Genomic DNA, 12,852 nt, shown 5'->3' with positions numbered 1-12,852 from the left:
TATCCAGTATAAAAATGATGATTCAGGCAATTCTCTTACACATCCCCCCAGTCTGTTGCTGCTGCCAAAACTGAAATTCTATCTGACACAGGAGCCTGGTTCCTTTATTATTACAATTATTTTTCTTTTATTTTTTCAGTTCCTCATTTTGGCATTCTGTGCTATTTTCCTCCTCCTACAAGGCTTTTGCCTGTTAGATTATTTTGTTAAATGTTTCTCTTGTCTTTTCTGGGTTTTTATTTTTTCCTTTCTATTCACAGTTCCAGATATTTTCAAATTTAACTTGAGATTCCTTGTAAGTTTACAGGTTCTTTCCTCATCAGGCTATGGAGTCACGTGACTAGCTTTGAAAATTAAAATACTATGGATCGTACTTGGTTTTCAGTACTTTGTCCAAACAGTATTTATCTTCTTCCCCTAACATTGCTGTGTCCAAGCATGCCACCATCTGTTTTCTGCTTTCAGAACTAAACACTTGCAGAAAACATTGACAAAATGTTTGGTGCTTAGGAAGTCGGTTGGGACGTGCCACCTCATTTAGCTCCTCAGGTTAAATTAGAACCTGTCATACAAGTTTCAGAAGGTCTTTGTCTAATTCCAAACAGACAGATGATCTGCTTGGGAAGTAAAAATTCTGCGGAAAACAAAAACCCAGTACCAGAATTTGAAGCCCCTAAAACTCTAAGTGATGTTCTGAAGACAGATTTAAAACTTAAGTTGCAGTGCTCAAGTGAATGGAAGTGGTGGACTGTAATGCGTACCAGCAGTCAAAGGCAATGTTGCGTAAGGGCTCTACTGTCTTCCAGCTTTACATGGATGAAGAATTAGTGTAACACCTTCTCAAAGCGCGTCAGCAGCCAGATCTAGACTTAGGTGTAGTCAAAAAGGGATTTTTTCCTTTCTGAGGAAAGTCCTGCAACACCAAATGTCTCAAACACTTTTATGTACATTTTCCCCCTCTATTAAGGAGGAGCCACCCAAAACACTGGGATCCTCCAGCTTACTTTAAAAATCTCAACAATACATAATTCACAGAGTATGAAACTGTCTGGAGAAGCACTACCACTTTGTGGGACTCTACATTGTTTCAAATTGCCTGTTGTTCTCATTGTGCTTTAATGCAGGATTGATTACCTAATTGGTTATATGATAATCAGTTAGACATATGACCTTGTTTAATCCTTCTCCAATATATTAAATTACTAGTCAATTAACAGGATTTGAGGCTTTCTGTAATCTTCATGATGTCTACACATGCATAAGGATAAATGTATTTGTGTCTGAAATCATGAAAGAAGAAACCCTGCCTGTTGCTGATCTTTGTGTAAATTTTATCTTTCAATGTGTTTGATGTGCTTCTGTTCTTTCCCTTTTTAGGTATTGCATAGAAATGGCTTTATGGATCTGGACACTGAACATTTTGAGCTGTTTTTGCATCACCTTGTCCAGAAACGAGGAACGTAAATTTTTTCAGAGTGATACAGAGCTAAATCATCTAACAGTGGATAATGACACTGGGATAATCTATCTGGGAGTGGTAAATGCTCTATATCAGCTTACAGAAAACCTGGATCTAATAAGGTCTGTAGAAACAGGTCCAAAAAAGGACAACAAAAAGTGCACACCTCCCATTGACGAAAATCAATGTAAAGAGGCAGTACTGACTGACAATTATAACAAATTACTGTTGCTGAACAAGGCGGATAAAACAATTGTGGTGTGTGGAAGCCTTTTTAAGGGAATCTGTGCTATCAGAGATCTAGAAGACATTAGTAATGAGGAGTATTACGTGGACAGTAGTGGAGAAAAGTCCTTTGTAGCAAGCAACGATGAGAATGTATCGACTGTGGGACTGATCACTTCCTTGAATAATGACCGAGTGCTGTTTGTTGGGAAAGGGAATGGACCAAATGATAATGGGATAATCATCAGCACTCGGCAGCTCTACGAAAGGGATGGAAAAGACATTTTTGAAATGTATACAGACTCAGCAGCTGTTAAGTCAGCTTATCACTCATCAAGCACACAACAGTTCGTGGCGGTCTTTGAGGATAAAAATTATGTTTATTTTATTTTTAATCAGCAAGAGAAACAGCCCGTCAATAACCGCACACTGATTGCACGTCTGTGCAAAGATGATGCCCATTATTATTCCTACTTTGAAATGGACTTGGGTTGCAAAGATGATGATGGTGCCTATGACCACTGTCATTCTGCTTATGTTACCACCCCAGGAGAAGAGCTGGCTGAGAGCATGGCTCAGCAGAGACAAACTACGGATGCCCTCTCAGATGACAAAGTTCTTGTTGCACTCTTCAGCAAAGTAAACAAAGATAATGGCTCTCTAAAATCCGCCATGTGTGTGTTTTCCTTGCGGCATATCAATGAAAAGATGGAGAAGAACCGGAACGATTGCTACACTAAAAAGAATACCAGCTCGTTTTACAAACTTTTTGCAGCAGAAAACCCGTGTGCATCACATGGACTGGTAATAGATGTTTTAGAATCTGTGTTAGAATTAGTGGAAAATGTACAACTGCATGTTTTTGGGTGACTTTGAGCTAAACTATAGTGAGATCAGATGACTGAAAACTCAGTAACTGGATTCACTATAGAAATGGAATGTGATTGGGGGGGTTGTGGAACAGGTCAAGCAAGAATTAGCAAAATAGTAATAATTTTGAGTCTTTTAAAAAAGATTTGATGTCTTCGGCAAGATGAATATTGGTTTCTTAAATGCATTTCTTTTAAAGAGTTCCTCCTGGTATGGAAATTACTGAGTCAAATGCAGTGATTTGTTACATCCATGATCAGCTTCCGGATGATCACTATAGACAAATGTGGTGTCAGCCAACATATTTGTAATGTTTTTAAATGGTATTAAGAATCTTGTAGGTGATATCTGGAGTTCAATGTTGTTTCTCACTTGGATTTCAATTTTCAGATAACTGGAAATACGCATATTTCTTATATTCAGGTGGTATTCATATTTTACTCTGGCTCAAAATGCTTCCATAGCATGATGGCCATCTTCCTTTTCTTTTTATGGCTTGTCATTACCTTGTCTATAATGTTTTTAGAGGGCACTCTTACAGCCCTTCAGATACGGTTCTTCAATTTATGACTGTGCCTCTGAGAGGCAGTTTTCAGCATTTCTGTTGACTTTTATCATGTTTTTGCCCACACCGCTCAACCTATTCCCAAGCTCTCCTTATGCATGCCGTTCATTACTGCAGCCAGCCCTAAACTTGGTTCAGGAATTGAATCATCTTAAAAATAGCTCAGGCAGCTTTTAGGAGAATGTCTTAATTCCCCAACCTGAGCAAGTTACACACTTGCATAAGCAACTGTTTGAGCACAGCTTGAGAAGTTGCGTGCTACAGTCCAGGGGTAGGAGGGAACAGCTGAAGAGACGGGGCATGGGAATACCGTATGTTGGTATTGACCTGAAATCCTTTATCTCTTGAAACCACAGCCCCCTCCTGCACATTAGGTCACTAGCACTGATAAGAAGCCAAAAAAACCCCCACTCTTTGCTTCCAAACAGCAATGTTACTCACTGCAATACCCTGCATCTGAGGTGAGCATCAGACTTAGAAATCCTGAAAGTGACAAGTGGAGTGGCCATGGCATCTGGCAAAAAGGGGGTGTGGATTTCAGATCAGAAAGACAGACACGTTACTAAATATAGCAGGAAAAGCAAGGTGTGAATTAATGTCCTTCTGGTGGCACTCCCTGCAGCTTAGAATTAAAGCACAGTGAAGAGGGAGCGTGTTGAAGTTCACAAGACGGTTGCCAGTGGATTGCTTTTCTATGGATAGCAGCAAAGTAACAAACAAAACAGCATTAAAAGACCAGTCTTCAACACCAAATTGGTCAACCCAATCTATATGATGTGTTCATTTTAATTAAACAAACTGGTTACTTTTTAAACTGTGCTGCTATAATTAAATAGAAAAAAAAATTTCTCTCCCCATGTCTCCTGGAAAGGGAAAGCGTTGAAGCAGTTTGCAATTAGCAGGCTGCTTTCTGATTGCTGCCTGTTGGCTGAGGGGAAATGGCCAGACAATCCATGTCTCTTTCTGCTCTTCTGTGTCTGAGGGGTATTATACTGCCTGGTAACAGGGTTGCATTTCATTCTTAGCTAGGAATTAGTGATCTGAATGTTTAACATCGCTCTGTATTGCTATTCCTTATTAGAATGCAAGCAAAAATTTCCCCTGTGGCTCCGAACACTTGCCATACCTTCTGGGAAGTAAGAACGGTGTGATAGAGAAGCCGGTACTACAAAAAGAAGGGATGAATCTCACGGCCGTCACTGTGGCTGTGGAGAATGGGCATACCGTGGCCTTTCTGGGAACATCAGATGGGAAAATTCTTAAGGTAACAAATCAGACTTAAAAGACAAACATGTTTAAAAGGTCGCGAACTGTAGTGATAAAATGCTTCCACTCTAAAAGTAAATGGGATTTATAAGGTCGCGTACCAGGAGCAAATTCTCTTAGAGCTTGCTATTTTTGATTTCAAAGAAAAACCACGTTATTCCTGATGTACCTCAGCTATCCGATACACAGGTTGAATTAGCATCGCCTGAATGACATTTTTCCCGAGGGATTAGATACCTCCTGAGAGCCCAGTGTAAACAGCCTTAGGTAATCTAACAGCTGCTCTAGCCTTATCTCTGTTCAAGCCCATACTAGTTTAAGAGCAGCTTCTCATTTTGTAATCATTCTGGCCATTCAGTGAATAGAGATGGCAATATGAAGCCCAAGCTGGAGCTCTACTACTCAGTTCTGGCTGTGTGGTGTAGGGCTCAAGGGTTCACGTGTTTGTGGTGTTAATATGTCAAGATTGCAACGCCAAACACCTTTGCTGATGGCTATGTGCCACCACATGGTTTGAAATTTGAAGCTGAAACTTGGTTACTGTAAGGGAAGACAACAAATTTGAACACTTTCAAGTGCAAAGACTCTGAGTTGAAAATATTAATTTTACAGTGCTAAAATAAATCAGTATTTACAAAAAAAAAGGATACAAATATTAGCCATTGTGAGCAGTGAGAAATTTATTTTCATGACGTCTATGCTTTACTTGCTGCTTTTGGTGCCATAGACTTTAAATTGAAATATTTTCGCTAATGTGAGTTTGTGAGCTTTAGTGAACACAGGATTTTCATTAATGATATTTGGGGAAAAAACATTAACCACCTTTCTTTGTTCTGTGAAACAGGTGTTCCTGTCATCCACTGCAACTGAGTACGACTCTCTTACTATTGAACTAAATAAACCCATAAAGAATGACCTGGTCCTTGACAGGACCCAAGAAAATCTGTATGTGATGACCACAGACAAGGTAACATGTCCCAGTTGCGTTAAGAAGCAGGTCTGCTTTTACTTTCTCTGCAGCTTCACCTGAGATTTGTACGTTTCTCAGTTGCTCCTGGAAGTCACCCTGTTCGGTGGGGCTCACCCCACTTTCTGTGTATAAAGACCTTTCTCAAGTCCAAGCTGATAGACGTAATCACTTGATTGTCGTGACTTGCAGAACAGTTACATCCTTGATGCTTAGCAATTGGGAGTGGGAAGTGAGTTCACCTCAAAAGCTCTCTTATGGGGTCTATACAAGGATGAAGCTGAGATGTTTGGCACCAGCACACCGTTGGGTCAGACAACCCTGAAGTTTGCTGTGGTGTCCATGAGGTACTAGTGGATTCTTTGGCTGCCATTGGTCCTTTTCAAGAGTACTTCAGGATTTAGGATACTGGCAGCTCACATAATAGCATTTACACATCTGTAAAGCAACCAGGAGTGTTTCTGGGTCTTGTTGTCAAACAACTAAGAACCAATGAAGGTAATTGCAACTTTGGAAACGCTTTTGTTTGAGCTTCTACTAGAACTGAGCGGGTGCAGCAGGGAAGGTTGAACTTTGCCATGAAAGGCACAGACAGTCTCTTCTAGGTTCCCCTTTTCTGTGCTGGCAGATGGGGCACAACGAAGGTTTGTAAAGAAAGGAAGGGGGGAAAAAAGCAAGTAGGAGACAAGAGGGATCATTGAATCATAGAATGATTTGGATTTGAAGGGACCTCTGCCCTCAACAGAGACATCTTCCACTAGACCAGGTTGCTCAAAGCCCCATCCAACCTGTCCTTGAACGCTTCCAGGGATGGGGCATGCACAACATCTCTGGGAATCCTGTTCCAGTGCCTCACTACCCTCATAGTAAAGAATTTCTTCCTTTTATCTAATCTAAATCTATCCTCTTCTAGTTTAAAGCCATTGTGCCTTGTCCTATCACTGCATGCTCTTGTTAAAAGTCCCCCTCCAGCTTCCTTATAGGCCCACTTTAAGTATTAAAAGCCGCTATAAGGTCTCCCTGGAGCCTCCTCTTCTCCAGGCTGAACAGCCCCATCTCTCTCAGCCTGTCCTCATAGGAGAGGTGCTCTAGTCCTCTCCTCATCTTCATGGCCCTCCTCTTGGATTTGTTCCAACAGGTCCATGTCCTTCTTATGTTGGGGGCTCCAGAGTTGGATGCAGTACTCCAGGTGGGGTCTCACGAGAGCAGAGCAGAGGGATGGAATCACCTCCCTTGATCTGCTGGGCACCCTTCTTTTGATGCAGCCCAGGATGTGGTTGGCCTTCTGTGCTGGAAGTGCACATTGACAGATTTCTCCTTCACCTCCAGCTGTAACCATCTTTTGACATTTCTCTTTGTGGTGGCCGGAGCTGCCAGTCTCAAACACACGGTTCAGCAGCTCTCCAGGACAGGGTGGGTGACAGGCAGTGACCATCTGCCGCACTAACAGTGACACTTAATAAGATGTGGGAAGCACTCCAGCAGCAGTAACACAGGGAGAATGAGAGGGACTGTGAAAGTTGAGTATTTGGGGAAAATGGTAGGGGAAGAATGTTCTCTTCCTTTTTACAAAAGGTTTAATATAAATTCCTGCTATGGGAATATTCTATTCTAACTGAAGATTTTCAGGCTAGAAGCCACACTGCAAGAAGTGCCAGATAACCCAACTGATAAAGCATTTAATAATATGACAGTGTGTGAGAGAGGTTACTTCAATTTTTTTTTTTTTTTTGAGTAGTTGATGCTTCTCATTTGGCTTCTGTTCAAATTTGGAACAGAACTCCAGACTTGAAGAACCTTGTCCACAAAAGCCCAGGCAGCCTGGCACCCTGTTTGACGAGCTGGCACGTTGCTTACCAGCCCTGAGCTCCCTACCAGGCTCTGGCGTGAGCTGCTGAGCAGCGTAAGGGGCGGCAGCAACCCTGAAGGAAGACAAGTTTTCTGTGACAGTCTGCTTGAGCTGGTAGAATTTAGAAAGGCCACAGACAAATTTTTCAGAGAAAAATTGCAAAAAATAATTCCATCTCTACAAAACGTTTAAATTTAGAAAGCAACACATTTCTGCCAAAGAAAGGATTTCAGTTTAATCTTTTCCAAGTAACTCACATAGACACTGCAGTTTCTGAATAATGCGAATAATAGTTTTCTTTTACAAAACCTGTTCAGCTTAAATATGAATAACTAAAGTTGGGAGCTCTATAATGGCATTCCATTACTGTCATCTCCAGGAGTTAATTACAATGAGCAGTCCCACCCACTTTTAGAAGCAGATAGACAGGAGGAGAATGGAGGCCGTCGGAGCTGGGAGAAACGAAGCGACGTAAGCAAGGGAAGAAGAATAAATGCTGAAACGTGCACTTCTGGGTTAAGCACGACTGGGATTTGTGGGAATAAAGATATGAGAGCCTTGCCCTGGGAGTTAAAATGGTTTAGAGTTATTTAAAATAAGGTAAACAATAAAGGGCAGGCTAGCTGTGCTGATAGACATGTGCTCACTGCTGAGCTACCTGGCAGATGCAGCCTGCCTCAGCATTTGGAAATGAGTTACTTGGGCTCTGTAAACACTTGAGCTAAGTGAAAGTGATGATGTGGTGGGTGATAACTCGAAGCAGCCTTTAAAAAGAAATCAGATGGAGATAAATAGGGGGAAGAATGATACAGAGGTTAAGAGCCATAGTAAGAAGTAAGCTCTTGCTTTCCTGTTTCACTTCTCCTCCCCCTTCACCTCCCAGCTTCTGCTGCTGTGTCAATAGCAATAGGTGACTTGGAGCAAATGCTTTCAAAAGTCAGCCCCCTCCTCCCCGCTCTGCTCCCAGAGCTTGGGCATAGACCAGGAGAAACCCCTTGCAGATTCCTGGGGTATTTGGAAAGGAGCATACCTCCCCTGCCATACTCATGCTGGTTCATTAGAAATGAACATCACTGGTAGGATCCCAGATTCCTCCTGGTACATACCGTATTGGAAGGAAAACAGAAGCCTGTGGCAGTCACCACAATCACTAGCTTGTTTGCTTGTTTTAGCTTTTACCACTCTCTCTGATTAAGAGCGCCAATTAGAAAATCTCTAAAATTAGTTTCTCTGCATGTTGAAGCTGGCTGTAAACAGAGCTGCTATTTTTTTTAAATCCATTAAGTTTACATAAAACTTGCAGAGACAGCAGTCTCTAGGGCTTGTTTCTGCCTGCCAGAATTATGAAATAAATACTTTGTCATTAAAAAGCCATTCACTAGATATTAAATTACTCATGGGTACCAGTTAGTGAAACAGAGTGCCAGTAACTCAGCTCCAGTTAGGTAAGAATCTGTAGAAGAAGGAGGGAGTAGAAAGAGTGCTGAAAAGGTAAACTTCTGTATTAATAAACGCAAGAAAACTAGCCAGTAGTGACATTTTCCTTAACTGAGTCAGACTGAACTCTCCAAATGTGAAAGAAAAGGCAAAGCTCAGACTTTCTAAGTAGTTTTCTAACTGCCAGTTGTTTTAAATGAGAGGATAAGGTAGCAAAAAAGAAAGCTTACATCTCAGAGTTACTGTTGCTGGACTTTTTGTGCTTTTTAAAATTAAAACATAGTCATCGACAGGAAGGCGTATGTCCCGTTTGCCTCTTGCATCATTTTAGCAGCATAACTAAAAGGGATGGTTGTGTGCTGACTTCTTTTTCTGGGCACCAAAGAAAGACAAAGTTGTTTATTCTCAACACCAAAGGAAATCAAAACCAGAAGCCATACTGGGGTCTGAGACATGAGAACCAATGATGCTCTTTTCCCTGCTGCTTCCTGTCATAATTTTTTCCGTTTTCTTTTCTGAATGTATTGCATGATGGAGGGTTATGCGTGGAGAAGTGCAGTAACCCGAAGCGCCCTGGCTCTCACGCTTGCAGACTTTCTGAAATGCCTTCTGGCTAAAAGTGCCACTGATGGTTGCATTTCCGAATGATTTAGTCTCCATGCTAGTGATATGGAGGGGAGAATATTCTGTTTAAAAAATGATCTAGCCAGTACCAAATTAGCCTGTTGAAAATAACCGTCCTGCAGTAGCTGGTTCTTGAATTCAGAGAGCTGTTGATGCAGTTTCTGTCCTGCAGTGGCTGCTGTAATGTGGGTTTCCAGAAGTAACTGAAAAACTAAATTTTTATAAGACTTGCTCATGATTCTGGATTCTAACAATGTCTTACTTTGGAGAGAAATTAGAGAATATTGTAGTGAAAAAAAGCAGGAAAAGTGTGTGAATGTGGACTTTGTTAAGGAGGAAGTAACCAGACTCTGGTTTTGTATGGATTTTCTTAAAATCAGGCTGCGCTCTCATCATCATAATACAGGGTCAAGTATTCTACTACCACAGATGATGGCCCTGTACAAGCCTGTCCACAAACATTTCCATCTCCTTGTACACCTTCTTTAGACCCCTTACAGTTTGCCTTACTTTCGGTTCTCCAGGTGCATCGGCTGCCTGTGCAGGACTGCCACAAATATTCGGACTGTGAGAAGTGTACTCAAGCGAGGGATCCGTACTGTGGCTGGTGTGTGAGAGAGGGCAGGTGAGTGCTGCCAGTGCTTTTTTTGGGTGCAAGCAATGGAATATCTCACATTTTGACACATGCCGTGGGTTACTGCTTGGCGTAGCAACCCTGTTTTTTTTGTACTCAGCCTTAGACTCCTGATAGTGATTTAATTTTATCATGCAGACATTGATATCAATCTTCTTTGCACAAATAAGTCCCCATTGACTTCTGCAGATTTGATTAGTTTGGGGAAATACGTACTTTTCTACTTGTACTGAAAATCAGTATACATCTTCTAACTGCATGTTTTATCACTCTCTAAACTGTACAGTCAAATTTTCTCCTAGAAATTATGAGTGCTCCCTATTTAAAATTCAGAAAATATAGCATATCTTTTAAGTAAAGCAGGAAAGTGTAAAAAAGAGCATAAAAGAAAAAAAACTGTTCATGACAGGAATAAGGTGTATAGCTCAAACACTGTTTTTATATAAATGTCATCTATGAAGACGTGCAGCTACACTGAACCCTCACCTAAGGGTAGGAGAGCAGAAAGTGTCATTTATCTGACGATCTGCAGAGGTTAACTGAATTAATATTCAAACACATGTAAACTAGGACAGCACTGAACAGCTCTGGAATGTCTCTTCTTTGCACTCCACATTGATTGGAGTGGCGAGAGGGAAGAGCAGTCCTGCAGCTCTCTTTTTGACTACTAAGTTAATTAACCCCTTGGCATGAGCTTTTGGGAATTCGTGATTCTGAGTACTTGCTGTTGGAACAAAGGGGCTATTTAATTATAGTATGCAGATGAATTTCAGGCTTCTAGCTTCTTGTCTGAAAATGTGAACTATCACATTAAGTTACCTATCAGCCTGATGCGTAGCATAATACGAAGCACTGCAGAGAAACTTCTGTGGTACGTGCAGGTTTATGTAATACACTATAACTCTTCCAGCTTGGGTTTTGGTTGCTGTGGATGAAACCTGGGGATTTGGAATATACACCTCGAACTCCTCCTGGGCTGCTGGGAGTTGAAGGCCATGTCATGTATCATACAAAAGGCAATTTTCCCTAGATTTCCCTTCAGGTTTCTGATATGACCACTGACCTCAATATCTCAAAATATTAATGGTCTCTGAGAACAGGCCAACATGAGTTTTTGCATTTGCTAGTATTTTTTCCAATGGATAAAAAAAAAAGGTACTAAATTTCTAATGTTTTTCTCATTTGCACCAAATTTTGTCTGAATCCTGTTCATGGATATGTTATGGCTGTAGACTCATAGGTAAATGATATCTTTAAGGGTAAGATTGACAAAACCGCAGCAACCGCACTGTCTTAAAGCCCCTGACGAGTTAATAGTCTTCTGCTATAGCAGCCAGAGATCCCACAGCATTTTCTCCTAAACATTGCACGGAATAGAAAGACTGTGGATGAGTCTGTCCACCCCCACACACTTCAGCAAGATTTTCTAGCCACACATGCAGCTTCTGCACTGCAGGATCTCTTCTTTCTCTCCTTCCTGTATGGGAGGTGGGAAAATCTCCCAGTATTTTTGGTGAGATTGCACAACCACTATTATCTCCCCGTAATCGTAATGATGCCCTGGCAGAGAGAGGGGTGTCAGGAGTTAATGAAAACATTCACTACAAAAGAAACATGCCTAGTGCTGTGGTTTCACAGGAGCTCTCCACAAGTCTGTGTGCCCCCAGCCATACTTCTCTATCACATTTTACTCTCATGAGTGGGGTGTCTTGTTACTGGCAACACCCAGGTGTCTGCCACTTTACCTGCAGAAAGAAGCAGGCTGTGCCCACTCATTCAGGACTTCATTATATATTACAGTGAAGATTAATCAGCCTGGTTTCAGATGATCAGGCAATAGCTCTGTTGCCTGATGGCTCCTGTGCTCAATGTTACTGTCTCTTATGGATTTGGTTGTCTAATCCAAGGTGGTGTCCAAAATACTTGCTTTTGACATCTCAAACCATCAATACTTATTCCATCACTTATTCTTTTAAAAATTGTGTAATAGCAACCTCAATAGCCAATATTAAAGCAAATTCCCAGTCATCTTGTGTTGTAATCTCAGGCTCTAATGCTGAAATTGTTGCATAGTTCAGAGAAAGCAGAGTCCAGGTATAATATTGCTTTGCTTTGGTTTTTGTTCTTGTTTTGTCAGGTGCACAAAGAAGGCAGACTGTAGAACAGCTGATAAGGAGAACGACTGGCTATGGAGTCCAAGTGGCACATGTATGACTATCATTAGTGCAGACCCACTGAATATGAGTCGCAGAGCCCCTGCTAAGGTATAACAAGAAAATACTTTCCCTGCATGTTCTTAAAGCACATTAATGTGACTACCAGGAAGATGAATATCTGCATTTCTTTATGCACAGTAGAAACTAGGAATAGGATAGTGTTGGAGGTATCTCAGTCTCTGTCATTTCTCACAGTGGTCTTTCTTGCCTGCTGTTTTGGCAGGTTGCAGTTCATGTTTTCTTCTAAGAAATCCTCTTTTTGACCTTCTCTGTAAACCAAAGTGATGCACTAGTATGGATGATAAAGCACTTACACATACCTGAATATTATGAAAGTGTTGCACAGTGTTGTATAACCCATAAAAAATAATTTATAGGGGAGATTGCATGCTGCCCTTTCAGCTTACTTGAGCATAAACTTAAGTAAGCAGCAAAGCCGTAAGCTGTTGCTTTAAAATCAGCAGTGGATTTGCCTACACAGCGAAGTCTGTCTGGGTACATGGAGAAGGTAAATTCAGTATGCAAAACAACTCTGTGGCAACAAAACCGAGTGTTCAGAGTGTGACCAGGGTGTCATTGCTTGCTCTAACTCCAAATGGAGCATGCCAGTATAGACTGAGGGCTTCCTGGGGGTGCTCAGCAAGTAAAATCAGTAAAATGGCTTTTAATCTCTATTAATCAGAGAGAAAGAGACTTTAACTCAAATCACTTTAATGCCATTCATAAATGATGTAAACAGC

The 12,852-nt window shown here is 41.2% G+C and overlaps 1 protein-coding gene across 8 annotated transcripts in view; it reads left to right on the top strand.

The window, feature by feature from the left end:
• The window catches only part of PLXNB2 (plexin B2), a 258,670-nt gene that overhangs the window by 178,360 nt on the left and 67,458 nt on the right, over nt 1–12,852 (top strand). For all 8 annotated transcript variants that reach the window (XM_086747090.1, XM_086747126.1, XM_086747101.1 and 5 more), the window contains 5 exons: nt 1,378–2,488; nt 4,201–4,383; nt 5,230–5,352; nt 9,787–9,887; nt 12,034–12,160. In XM_086747090.1, the coding sequence (XP_086603216.1) occupies nt 1,378–2,488; nt 4,201–4,383; nt 5,230–5,352; nt 9,787–9,887; nt 12,034–12,160 (1,645 nt within the window). The remainder of the gene's footprint in view (nt 1–1,377; nt 2,489–4,200; nt 4,384–5,229; nt 5,353–9,786; nt 9,888–12,033; nt 12,161–12,852) is intronic.

Source organism: Chlamydotis macqueenii, chromosome 1 (assembly GCF_036417535.1).
Source record: "Chlamydotis macqueenii isolate bChlMac1 chromosome 1, bChlMac1.mat, whole genome shotgun sequence".
Lineage (NCBI taxonomy): Eukaryota > Metazoa > Chordata > Aves > Otidiformes > Otididae > Chlamydotis > Chlamydotis macqueenii.
This window is presented reverse-complemented; position numbering and strand designations above follow the sequence as displayed.